At 40.3% G+C, this 13,161-nt stretch overlaps 1 protein-coding gene across 4 annotated transcripts in view; it reads right to left on the minus strand.

Annotated features, from left to right (window-relative positions):
- Positions 1–13,161, minus strand: part of LOC123864917 (spectrin alpha chain) — a 36,773-nt gene that overhangs the window by 1,210 nt on the left and 22,402 nt on the right. For 2 of the 4 annotated variants that reach the window (XM_045905675.1, XM_045905673.1), the window contains 21 exons: positions 11,552–11,700; positions 11,027–11,225; positions 10,476–10,621; positions 9,837–9,939; positions 9,258–9,407; positions 8,672–8,809; positions 8,427–8,544; positions 7,892–8,087; positions 7,342–7,492; positions 6,511–6,677; positions 5,886–6,090; positions 5,318–5,522; positions 4,911–5,137; positions 4,702–4,815; positions 4,396–4,543; positions 3,781–3,895; positions 2,982–3,005; positions 1,798–1,910; positions 1,218–1,367; positions 852–1,022; positions 224–393 (listed from right to left, as the gene is read on the minus strand). In XM_045905675.1, coding sequence (XP_045761631.1) covers positions 224–393; positions 852–1,022; positions 1,218–1,367; positions 1,798–1,910; positions 2,982–3,005; positions 3,781–3,895; positions 4,396–4,543; positions 4,702–4,815; positions 4,911–5,137; positions 5,318–5,522; positions 5,886–6,090; positions 6,511–6,677; positions 7,342–7,492; positions 7,892–8,087; positions 8,427–8,544; positions 8,672–8,809; positions 9,258–9,407; positions 9,837–9,939; positions 10,476–10,621; positions 11,027–11,225; positions 11,552–11,700 — 3,159 coding nt within the window. The remainder of the gene's footprint in view (positions 1–223; positions 394–851; positions 1,023–1,217; positions 1,368–1,797; positions 1,911–2,981; positions 3,006–3,780; positions 3,896–4,395; positions 4,544–4,701; positions 4,816–4,910; positions 5,138–5,317; positions 5,523–5,885; positions 6,091–6,510; positions 6,678–7,341; positions 7,493–7,891; positions 8,088–8,426; positions 8,545–8,671; positions 8,810–9,257; positions 9,408–9,836; positions 9,940–10,475; positions 10,622–11,026; positions 11,226–11,551; positions 11,701–13,161) is intronic. The other 2 variants (XM_045905674.1, XM_045905676.1) reach the window with 1 other exon arrangement.

The raw sequence follows: 13,161 nt of genomic DNA on the forward strand, positions 1-13,161 counted from the left end.
TATTTTACGGCTCACTACTGACCACGAGATATCTTTGAAGATCCGAAAGTTGGCTTGCAATAATTGTAATTTTTGGGTTTCACAAAAGTTTTACTTAAAAATCTGTCTGTTCCTACATCACGCAAGATTTACTGAACAAATTGTTGTTTTATAAAGTGCATAATATTTAGTTTCATTTGGAGCTACATTATTGGGTCAGATTTGATTGGGAGGAGATACTCACTGCGTATAGTTCGTCCTTGGTGACATAGGCGCGGTCTTGGTGAGCAGTAATGGCTCGGAACGCATTTTCGATCTCCTCGGACGAGTGCACGTTCTCCGTCTCCTTGCTGATCATGAACGCCATGTACTCTTGCAGAGACACTTGACCGTCGCGGTTCGGGTCGACCACGTCTGCAAAAATACCACTCCCTGTATTGGGCTCTCAAGAATTCAAAATTTGTGTAAACTAAAACGATAAGTTTTAATGTTTTATTTAAATACTATTTATTTTACTCGGCACATGCTTGAACACAATCACACTTGATAAAAAATGACGATGTGGCGTAATATGGGATGCACGCCTGGAAGATGCCAATTCACTGTTATACCCCGATTATTTCTCTGGGAACAGATCTCGACACAACAAACACATCTATTCCAAAGTCGCATGAGGATGATAAAATTCGTACGGGTAGATGGAATAGGGCCATACGAGGTGGAAATTCACCCGGCGTTTTGCGGTAAGGTGGTAAAAATGTGAAAAGGGAACAAGATGGAAAAATTCCTGAGTGCACGACTGAATGGTGGTTGAGGCTGCGCGATCCGGGTCGAAGCTCCTTCAGGGGATGGAATATCATATATGTACTCACTGAGTATAGCCTCGAACTCGGGGTCGGGTTGTCCCTCCTCGACCATGGGCAGGTCGTACCCGAGCGCGCGCAGACACGACTTGAACTCGTGGTGGTTGAGGCGTCCTGAGCGATCCTTGTCAAAGTGCTTGAACATCATCGAGAACTCCTTCAGCGCGTCCTCGCTTACGCCTGCACAAAAGAACATGTTTTTATTTCATCTGTTATAAATATATTTAGTGCGTGATATAGAAAGTATATAGGCATGTCGATCCACAGATATTATAATAAATACAAGTAAGATTGTAGTAATACAATAATAGTACTATTAAAGAAAAAATACGTCAAAGTTTTTGGAATAGATAATAATAATAATATATTACTGACCGGAGTGGTTCCTGGCCTGGATCTGCTGCTCCAGGTTATGCTGCATGCGCATGGAGAGCTGGTCGAGCTGGTCCCACTGCTGGGCCAGGCCCACGGTGCTGTGCTCCGTGTAGCGGTTGTCCAGGATCAAGTGCTCCTCCAGTGCAGCGCCTGGGATAAAGTTTATCTTAGCATACTGATTATATTGTTATATAAGAAAATATTTATTGACTCTTGTCAACGGCAATTCTCGGTGAAGGACTAAAGGTTCTCTTGAACCTTTAGTCCTTCATCGAGAATTGTCGTATCTATGGTCTTTAAAATTGAAAACTTCCAGGCGGAAAATAATAACCAGCAGCTCTTCATCTTATATTATGATTATTTATCTGTCAAGCTAGAACAGTTTCATCTCAACATACTCTTACATACATATTTTGGCATATTTGACATTGTGGTTGATTTTGTTAAACACAATCTCTAAACTAAACAAATTAGCAAGTTTAAATCTAATGCTATCCCGTTCATAATGCTGCCTACGGAAAACGATGGCTTAACCGTTTTAACCGTATAGTCGGAGCAAAATCAAACATTAGAAACTCACCTAGTTCCTCCAGACGACGAAGGTCGGAGCGGCGCGCGCGCACCTCGGTGGCCCGTTGGCGGAGCGTGGCCAGCTGAGCTTCCAGAGACCCGGTTCCCTCCATCATGGATGTGCTATATGAGAACAATTATTACTTCAAACCACACCCTACAACTAATTATTAGAAATCCTGTTGGAACTCTCTTTGATTTTCCGGGATAAAAGTATCCTATGTCACTCTCGAGGTCTTTCTATACCCATGCCAAAATCACGTCAATCCGTGGCTCTTTTGCGAGCATTTTGCGACAAATAAACACACTTTCGCATCTATACTAATAAATAAAATTGAGTGTCTGTCTGTAATTTCGAAATAACTACTTCATATTAAGCTCATATGAGCTTAACCATATGGTTATTTGAACGATACCAAACTGAATCACACGTTTTCAAAATTTTGTCTGTCTGTTTTCTATTTGTTTAATATTAGTACCTTTGAGTTTTAATGAACAACATCAAAATACAAAAACACAACATCCGAAAACAACATTTATGATTAGCACAACACATAAATTTTTCTTAACGACAAAAACTTTACACCAACTAAAATTAGAATGAAGTCTTCCAAAAATTCCTTGCATTCTTTTTCTTACATCTCGTAATGTTTTGATGTGTTGTACCTAATGATTTATTTAAATGGCGTTTTGGTATGTGAAATTGAAATTAGTAATATATAGGATAAATTAACTTAAAATACATATTTTTAATATTTACAAGTGTTTAATCCTTATGCAACGCAACGATTTAGTAAAATTATTCGGAACACCGACTTACGTAATGCGATAAAAAAAATTTTACTTGGCCAAAATGTTATGAGTATATGGGGCCCTTCTCTTAACCTTTGTGGAAACGATTGTGATACGAGGGCGGTAAGTAGGTTATTACAAACGAGCTGACGTTTGTAAGTCCAGCCGCAGGCGAGGGTTTACCATCGACACGAGGTCCTTGAAGTTTTTACACATACTAAAATCGCCCAACGCGCCTAAAGAAATTTTCACTTCAAGAATTGTTTAAGGGGCGATAATTCGATTTTTAGTGTAATATGAGAAATCACCACTGTCTTGAACATTTTGACCAAGCGAGCGAAGCACCCAACTGAACATTGTTTAGTAGTAAGGTAGTATACACGCATCATTAGGTTACGTTACCCGTCCCAGCCTAGCAGCCGGTACCTGCGCATCAATCTCATGTTGAAACACTCTGAATATACCAACTAAAACTAAACTGCTATAAATAAAACTGTGCAAAAGCATGGATTTGGCTCGCTCCAGCCATGCACGGGGCTGCAATTATTATTCAATTTACAATAATATTGAACATTTAAAAAGAGCAACCACCGAGTTTCTTACTGGTTTTTCTCACAAAGCAGTAGTAAATTATTTTGACGATTCAAAAGCACTTTTTGCTAACCATTTTAAATTTTATCATTTATATATTCTAAAACAGCACGTCAAATTTTATGACGTCTCCCATACCTCTGCGCGCGTTTAATTAGACAAAAGGTTGCTAATTTGACCAGTTGGCACAATCTTTATTATACTGGCGCTGATTCGAAGCAAAAACGAAACAGGATATTTTGGTTCTGTCTTTTAAATTACTACTTACAACAGATAGTAATTAAAAGTATATAACAAAATGATTTCTGAAAAGTGCAATCTGCAATTGCCAATTTATTTTAGTTGTTCCCACTTAAAGATAAAAATATGAGCCAGTAGATTTGAGTTTGCAGATTTCGACAACATTGATAAACAAGCTTGAGAACTGAATAAAATAGGTAATAAAACAAGTAACTTTAGATTTATTGTCCTCTGTCTATACGTATTTACGTAAATAAATTTCGAGTACCGAAAGTGTTTCAACACTCGAAATATACTAACGTTTCGGCATTGTCAAGATGAACAAACTCGTACTAAGGATACAGTATAGTTGAAATGTTTGAATACATACCGCGTCTCGGTGAGCCACTGGTGGAAGGCGTTGGCGTGTTTGGCAAACTCCTTGCGCAGTTTGTCGTTCTCCTCTTGTCGCTGAGCCTCCTTTGTTAGCTCCACGTCGCGCTCCGCTGGTCATTACAAGTCGAATATTAGCGGGTGAATAGAGCGAGGGACATAAAAGCGGTGGTAATTTGAAATAAAACTTTTTAGGCGCGACATGAATCATCATCATCGTCATAATCCATTGCAGGCCTTCTCTGGCGTGATAGTTAAGACGGCAATAAGTTAAAAAATCGGAGAAACATGGGTTCTGTAACAGTGTACAAGAAAGAACACTTTAATTTTTTACAACATGGCGCCATTTTGACAATTTTGAAACCATATATTACGGTTCACAAGATACAGCCCGCTGACAGACAGACGGACGGTTAGATGGATGGACAGCAGAGGCTTAGTAATAGGGTCCCGTTGGCACCCTTCTGGTACGGAACCCTAAAAGGCAGTTTCAAGAAAACGGCGTTCAGTTTTGTTCCAATATTTGTGTTTGTAAAAAACTATAGACTCGAATAGTAGTGTGTTGCATAGTCCCCAAACGTCTGTAAAAAGCTTTGTTTTAGAAATATGTTACCTATGATCTTGCGTAGGTTGCGCCAGGTCTCCTCGAGGGCTTCCATGGTGAACCAGGTGTAAGGGTTGGCACCCACGTTAAACGACTTGATCTGCGCGTCCAGAGCCGCCAGAGCTTCGAAGTCGCTTTGTGCTGACGATAGCGATGCCTGCAAGTGAGCGATCACCATTAGGTCAGCAATGATCTCATATAGAGGAAGCCATACATTGAGGGATGCTACACCATCGATATTGTTGTGTTAAGCAAAATAACAATTTTATTTATAAAATAACCTGTTTCATATTGATTCTTAAGTTGAAATCTCACCTGGAATTGTGCGTGTGCATCTCTCAACGCCCTGATCTCTTCGATGGAGTTGCACCGCACGGGGTCCGTGAGGTCCTCTTCAGCGTTTTCGAACCACGAGTTGAATGCAGACGCCTGGAAGTTTAGTAAGTTATTTCGTGAGTAAAGTACAAGTGTAAAAGAGGAAAGTTAGGTGACAAAATCCTACTTTGTCCGTGAAAAGTTCTTACCTTCTTGGCAAAGGTTAGGTACAGCTCCTCGATCTGGCGGAACTGGTCTTGCAGCTGCAGCAGGCGCTGTTTGCGCGCGGCCGAATCGGCCAGTAGGCGCTGCCAGCGTGCGATGACGTCACCGTGACGCCGAGAAATGGCGGCACTCTGTTCGTGCCCCGCAGCCACTAGCTGCTCTTTGAGTGCTGTTATGTTCTGGATACCCTCGTGTTCGAATGCTGCCAGACCTATATCCCAAATAATGCATTAATACCAAATCTAATTTTAAGACCAAGCCAAGTCCATATCAATACCAGACGTTGTGTCACAAATGACAGTTTATTCCTGCGTTGCTAGAGGTGCAAAGGCTTTAATGCTCAAAGTAAACAAGATGGCATAAAATTATGACGGAAAAGTACTAGACTAACCAGCATCGAAAGTATCCTGCTTGGTGAGAAGCGTCTGTACGGTGGACAGATCGCGGCCGAACTCGTCGGAACGAACATGGGTCTCCTTGTCGGCGATCCAGGATTCTACCACATCGGCCTTCCATAGCAGTTGCAGGTACGCCGAGTTGTCCACCAGAGCGGCCTTGCGACGAGCAGCCAAAGATGTTAGCTTCTCAAGTTTTGCCTAAAGAATGGATTGAATCAGTTAAAAAAATGTTAAACTTACAATCTTTGATATATTGCCTTAGTTATATTAAGTATTTTTCTGAACATAATTAATTCCAAAAGCTTTAAAAAATTTCGTGTTTTTATATAATGAGGAATTTAGATTAAAACACATATGTTTTTTTATCTCCCTAGCGTTAAGGTTGCCTGGAAGAGATCGCTATTTAGTGATAAGTCCGCCTTTTTGTACTTACATTTTAACTTTTGTTTTTGTTACCTGTTTTGTGGTGCAATAAAGTTTATACATACATACATTGAAACAAGTTATATTGTATATTAATACACAAATAAAAAGCTTCCAATGTCGCAAAGTTTTGTATACCTGTAGTCCGTGCAAGCGGTGCGCAAGCGCCTCGGAATGCAAGTTGCCGGCGGCCAGCAAGCGCTCGCCCTCGGCAGTTAGATCGCGAACCCTTTCGCCGCGGGCCGCCAACTCGGCTTCCAGAGCCTCGTGCTTCTTCAGTAGCCCTTGTACTGCGGCCATGCTGTCGCCACACTCGCTGACTACTACCAGTTGCTGTTTCTCACTGTGAAATCACATGTTCCATTAAATATAAAGATACAAAAAGAAAAGTCCTAACTTGCTGACTGACTCATCAACGCTACTTGAACCTAGAAAGCAGAAATTTTCCAGTTGTTCCCTTAGACCCAAAAAATTTATGACAACTCACTGCTCAGTTAATATTTTGTGCTTTTGAGGTTCTGCGTGTCAGAATTTGCATATTATATTACTTTCTAACTGTTTGACGAAATTGTGCAAGGACATAGAATTTGTGAAAACTTTTACCAATGGATTTGGGTGATAATTTTTCTGATTAAAATTACAGATGTCTGTATTTGCATGGTTATGTGAATGTATTTTCATCTTTTAAGATAAAAACATTCACATAATATTGTTCTTGGGCTGCAAATACTCAAAACATTGTAGTCATGTTATATGGCCATACCTAATCCAAGCCTCCTCCTCATCAAGCTTAGCAAGGAACTGCTGGTAAGCCAAAGACTGCTGCAACTTAGCTCCTCGCTCCGCTGCCAGCGCTTGTAGCGCTTCCCACGCCTGTGCTAAAGCACGGAGGCGTTGCTCGATCTCGGCCACGCCCACGTTGCTCACATCCTGAGAGGACAAGTCGTAGTCAAATAATTGAAAAACATAACTGTCCTGCCAAAAAACGAACTAAAAAATTACATTTCAAAATGGCGCCATGCAGTCACCCTGTAGACTTTTTCAAAAATTATACTAGTTTCACTCTGGATGATGTAAGGATTCCAACGATACTACATACATCATAATCTGTTCGAGTGTTTAGAAATATAAAGAAACTTACATAATGTACACTCACCCTGAAAACATTAGACTCTTTTGTGGGAAATTATGTAATATAAATAAATAATATTTTTAAATAGAAATAGTATTTTTTTAAAAATGCATATTGCTCTAGCACCAATTTTGCACGCGGTAGCAAAAAGATAACGCTTTTTATTACGAGGCATACAGCTTTATGCTAAGCTGGAAACATTTTTCCATATACGACAAAGAGTGAGAGTGGTGGAGGCACCAGGGTAACTAATATAATTTAAAAGTATTGCATCGCGTGGCTCACTTATGTAAATAAATATATTTCCTTCTTTCTACTTTTATGTCTTTGGTGTAAAGGCAACCACGTACGAATATGTTGCTGCGCTAAAGGTAAAATATATGGAAAGGGGAATGTGTCGAACTGCTACGAGGAGCTATTAAAAGAAAACAAAACTTAAAGAAATGTCATAAAAGGACGTACCTTCAACTTTTCGCCAGCTTCTTGCACGGCTTGTACCGCGGGTTCGTGACTCGCCAACTCGGCTTCCAAGCGCTTGTGCTTCTTTAGCAAGTTCTGCACGCCGGTCAAGTCACGCCCGTAGTCGTCTGATGCTACTAGGAGTTTCTTTTCCCTAAACAAAAGCAATTCATTTATTGAAGTATGTTAGAACTTAGAAGTGAAGTTTTTAGGAATTTTATTTGTTATTGCCTGAGCAGCCCAGTTAACAATCGATTAGAATTGTTTTACTAGCTAATGCCCGCGATTTCATTTGCGTGGATATAGGTTCTTTAAAAATCCCGTAGAGACTCTTTAATTTTCCGAGATAAAAAGCCTATATGTTAATCCAGGGTATAATCTATTTCCATTCTCAGCCAAATCAGACCTCCTGGTAAGTGATGATGCAGCCTAAGATGGAGCACGCTAGCCTAGAAGATGCCTATTCACCCTTCACTAGAAGGTATCTATATTAAAAGTGGAGGTGTAAAACTGATGCCAGAAGATGCCTTTCGGCGAGAAAGAGATCACTCACTTGATCCAAGACTCCTCATCAGCGATATCCCTGAAGAACTGATGGAGGGTGTTAGCTTCGTGAAGCCGGGCGCGCCTGTGCGCCGCCAGGTTGCGAACTCGCTCGAACCGCTCATTGATGGCGGAACGACGTGCGCCGATGCCCGCGCTGTCGAACTGACCCGACGATACCAGGGCATCCGCTTGAGCGTTCATGTCTATATGACAAAATACACACATTAAATTAAATCCTTAAAAAAAGGAACGTCAATGCAGTTTTTACGGATTATTTCAAATGAGAATATAATAAGGCCGCCTTTGCATGTAAAGTTCCTATTCCTAGCCTTTGGTTTTTCCTCTGTATACTTTATATTTGTGCGCAATAAAAAAATTTCGCTTCCATCTTAGATTGCATCATCACTTACCATCAGGTGAGATCACAGTCAAGGGCTAATTAATAAATAAACAAATGGTTTGTAACTTCCTATACCATTAGAGACTAAAATTTGAATTCATAAAATAGAAAAAAATCATAATAACATAAACATAAAACATACCATTGATCCTGTCTTCATGAGCCTGAATATCAGCTTCAACAAGTTGATGCTTCTTCATAAGATTCTGCACTGAGGCCAAATCTTTTCCAGAATCTTCCGAAGTGAGGAGGCTTTCAACCTGTTACGAGAAAACAATAAGCCTTTACTATTTTATTTTATAATTCTTTAAAAAAGTTGTAAAATATCTTTTTGCTATCTTCTATAATCAGTTTCTGGCATTTCTGGCATCTTTTGTATTTTCTTACCTCTCCAAGCCAGAAATCGAGATCCTTGACAGCGGCGATGTATGTGCGTTGTTTGTTGGCCTCCTTCAACTTCAGGGATTTCTCAGTGGTCTTCTGCGTGAGGAACTCCCACTGATCGGCGATCGATGCCAGGCGGGCCTGAACACAAAAACGTTTGACTATATAATAAATGCAAAATCTGATTACTAAACAAACTTAATACATATAACACGAATGAAATGTACGCTTTAAAAAAAACCCGATAGACCTTTATAAAGTTTTTAACAATACCAAAATTATTGTAAAATACGTTACGCAACCGCAGCCACCACAATAATTGATTTTAATTTTATAGAATGCTCGATTCCATTCTAAGTACTAACTAAAGTCGACTAGTCGTCCAGCGACTCAGCTGCACTTCATTTTGTCTATAGCATTGCACTTCGTACGCCATGTCCACTTATTCACCCTAATATTCCTAACGCATTAATATGACAATATTGGAGCAAAATTCCGCGCGTGTATTTTCACTCGCATAATTTCGCTATTTTTCCGTGACCTTTTATAACGTTTTTTGTTTTCTCCAGGAATAGTGTTGGTACATTACCTGTACGGCGTCTTCGCTGCCGCTGCACTGGCCGCGCTGTACGAGGTTTCCTCCCATGGCCAGTACTGACTGTATGCGTTCTGTGTTCGCGGCGAGCTCGGCCTCGAACGCTTGGTGCTTTTGGTGCTTGGATTGGATGTTGGCCGGGTCCTAGCGGAAAACATAATAAATTACAATTCATCTATTTATCTAAAGGAAAAAGGAGCTATGTTTTTCTTTTATTTTGGCTAACTAAGTTCAATAAAGTATGTGCACAGCAAAAGTTAAGTTCATTCATATTCATTGGATGTCTAGCAGATTGTAAATCATTGTACACAAATTCCCAAATATGTAACATACTAGAATCTGGATGATGCCAGCGATATTATCCCCGTGGATTAAGGTTTTTCATAATACTGAATTTTTAAGTTTCATAATACCGAACTGTGTGAAAACGATTGCAGTCTGGGATTGAACATATTTCTAGAAGATACTTGTTAATTTTAAAGATACTCAGTTTACAAAGGGGTGTGAGAAAGGTGTACACTTTAGCAGTGCAAAGGAAAGAGATAGTAATACTTTTACAGAATATACACGAACCTTGTAGCTCTCTTCGGTAGCGAGCTGCAACTTCTCGGCGATCCAGTTCTCCATTTCGTCGGCGTCGCGCGAGAATTGCTGCAGGGTTTGTTCGTCGCCCAATCTACATTGAAATAATACTTCAAAATAATATAGGATTTTCCGGGATAAAAAGTAGTCTATGTCACTCTACAGATCTTTAATAATAAACTTAACTACTGTAATACCCATGCAAAAAATCAAGTCGATACGTTGCGCCGTTGCAACGTGATTAAAGCACAAACCAATAAGTTAACAAAATAACACACGTTCGGATTTATAATATGTTTAGTGACTAGTGAGATAGTGATATTAGTGATAAAATGATGCCTAATGTGCTCTTCGAGGCGCGGGGGTAACGAAAGTGCCAAATTCGGACTTCCAACTTGGTCATTCATTTAGCTACCGACTTGGGTAAACGTTTGGTATGCGTTGTCACTACCACCCACACACACACACACGCACGCACGCAAGCACGCACGCACGCACGCACGCACGCACACACACACACACACACCACACACACACCACACACACACACACACCACACACACACACACCACCACACACACCACGCCACACGTTCTTCAAATATGATATCAAGCTATTATATTGATATACCTGGATCGTTTCTCGATGAGCGCCTCCTTGAGATGTCGCCAGCGGTCGAGCACTTGTTTGCGTTTCTTGTCGATAGGATCCGCCGCGTAGTGGTCCGACGCGATCAATTGATCTGCCAAAGTTTGTAGCTGCGCGATCTTTTCTTCCTGCACAATAAAATAGAAAATTGTTCACTAAAATATTCCAATATATTTCAAGAATAAATAAATCCCGTTCTTAGATTAATGCAATGAATTTTCCATAACCTTGTATGGGTGTGCTAAACTGGGGAATCCTTCGTGGAAAAGGGAAAACCCACATTCGTTGTGTCCAGTTTGGACATTCCCTGTATGGGTTATGTTGGTTATTTTTCTACTTATTTTACTGTCTAAAAGTATAATTTTTTTACAGATAAAATTGATCTCTATAAGCTTAACAAAAGTTCTTATCACTAGTTTCTAAGTACAAGTTTTATTTTAAAAACACATCCAAATTCTGGTTTTGTAACATTCTTTGATTTGCCCCTGTACCAAAAACATTCTAGTTGTAGTCTGTTCCAAAGTTGAACTCACATGCGCGTTGATGGCCTTGTCAAAGTCCTCGTGCTTCTTGATGAGCTGTTCGACGTTGTCGGCCGCATCGGGCGTGTCGACGGCGGGCGCGAGGAAGGCCTCTCGGGCGCCCATCCACGCCTCAGCCTGCTCGCAGTCGCGGTAGAACAACTGTAGTTCCAGATTCTGGTCCAGCTTCATACGCCGCGCTACCCACGCCCTGGACAAAAAGACGTATATTAATGACTAGTCTATTCCCGCGACTTCGTTCGCGTGGATTATGCAAATTTCTAACTTTTATTTTACCCTTCTAGGCGTTGAATTTTCAAAAATCCTTTCTTAGCGGATGTCTACGTCGTAATAGCTATCTGCATGCCAAATTTTAGCCTAACCCGTCCAGTAATTTGAGCTATGTGTTGACGGATCAGTCGGTTAGTAAACCAGTCTTTTCCCCTTTTATATATTCTCCTAACTGAAGCTTGGGAAACTGAATCATGAAATATGGACATAATGATATAAATCCTAAATAATGACAATGAAATTTACTTCTCGAGGTCTTGGCGTGCGTCAGCCATGGCGTTGAGCTTGTCCTGTATGTCGAGGCTTGCGTAATGTCCTCCCTGCAATAACTGCTGTCCAAACAGTTCTAATGCTTGGAATGTGCCTGCGCGCGCATCCATCTCCGTACGGTGTTCCTGTGTGAGAATGATGTATTCGTTATTTTGTCTAAAAATGTTGGACTACCCACGAATTATTGTTAATCGTAGTAAAACATACAATAGCGTAGTGTTACTTGGTCTGCCAGAAATTAGTCACAAGTAGCTGCATCTCTACTGACGCCCCACTCGATCTGTTGCTCGCTTTCGCTAGGCCGGACTTACTTGGTCAATCTTCTCTTTTGTGAGAGTAATAAGAGTTTACGCGATAGAAACAGCAGCGTTTATTTTTTGGACCGTAGCGTTGTGCTAGTTGAATTGCACTTTATTACGTCAAAACTGTGATAGCCTAGTGGTTAGGACGTCCGCCTCCTAATCGGAGGTCGGGGGTTCGATGCCGGGGCTCAAATTTTTAGGAGTTATGTGCGTTTTTAGTGATTAAATATCACTTGCCTAAACGATGAAGGAAAACATCGTGAGAAAACGTGCATGGATGAGAGTTCTCCATAATCTTCTCAAAGGTGTGTGAAGTCACCAATCTGCACTTAGCCAGCATGGGATACTAAGGCCAAAACCCTTCTCACTCTGAGGGGAGACCCGTGCTCTTTAGTGAGCCAGCGATGGGTTGATCATGACGTCATAACTAGTCGCTATTTTTTAGACGTCTTTGCGGAGCGAGCTTTCCGAACTTCGGAAATGGTACTATTACGTATTCTGTGCTATTATTATCTCAATCACTCGCTAGCACTTGTGCATTGGCCGACCAAGTAAGATTGCGCAAATTGTACCAAGTATGGATGTTAGTATTTTAATTATGAATATTTCCTGACCATTTTATGTTTATAAAGTGCTACTCATTGAATAAGTAATCATGAACCCCCTGAATTTTTTTTGATTTGTGATTTAAATGTTGTGTTGAGCGGTTTAAAAATTGTGCACTTTTGTGGCCACTATTACCTAAGCCGCCAATCTTTCTAAAGTCATCCCATCTAACGGAAAAAATTGTGTGTGTAACCCTTGCGCGCCGTTGAAGTAAAAACTAAGCGCACAGTGATTCCATTTTTGAAATTGAATTAACAAAAGGTTTTTATCTTATCAGGAATTAGTTAACAGAACAAGAACAGAGTTTTAATCTATGTTACCAACTACTTGTTACTTTAAATCATCTCGATAAACGATGACGGCCTCAAAACAGCTGTTCTGTTTAGCTATTTTAGCGTTGTTTTAGAGTTGCTCTAGAGTCGCGTCTGAAGAGGTTTTACTTCAAAAATATATTTCTTGCTCAAATATAATATCTCCGAGAAAATGGAGGTGTTGCGACACTCACATGTAAACTAAAATAATTGGTTAGGCAAAAAGATTTTGAAAATTAAATAGACCCTCGATAAAAATCAATGCAATTGAAATAAATTTGAAAAGCCTTTGTAAATATAACACTGACTTCTAACTCCAAAAGCGAAGGACACAATAAATCACACGGAAAAAAGAGTAAATTCAGCC

The sequence above is a fragment of the Maniola jurtina genome, chromosome 4 (genome assembly GCF_905333055.1).
Source record: "Maniola jurtina chromosome 4, ilManJurt1.1, whole genome shotgun sequence".
In the NCBI taxonomy this organism is placed as follows: Eukaryota; Metazoa; Arthropoda; class Insecta; order Lepidoptera; family Nymphalidae; genus Maniola; species Maniola jurtina.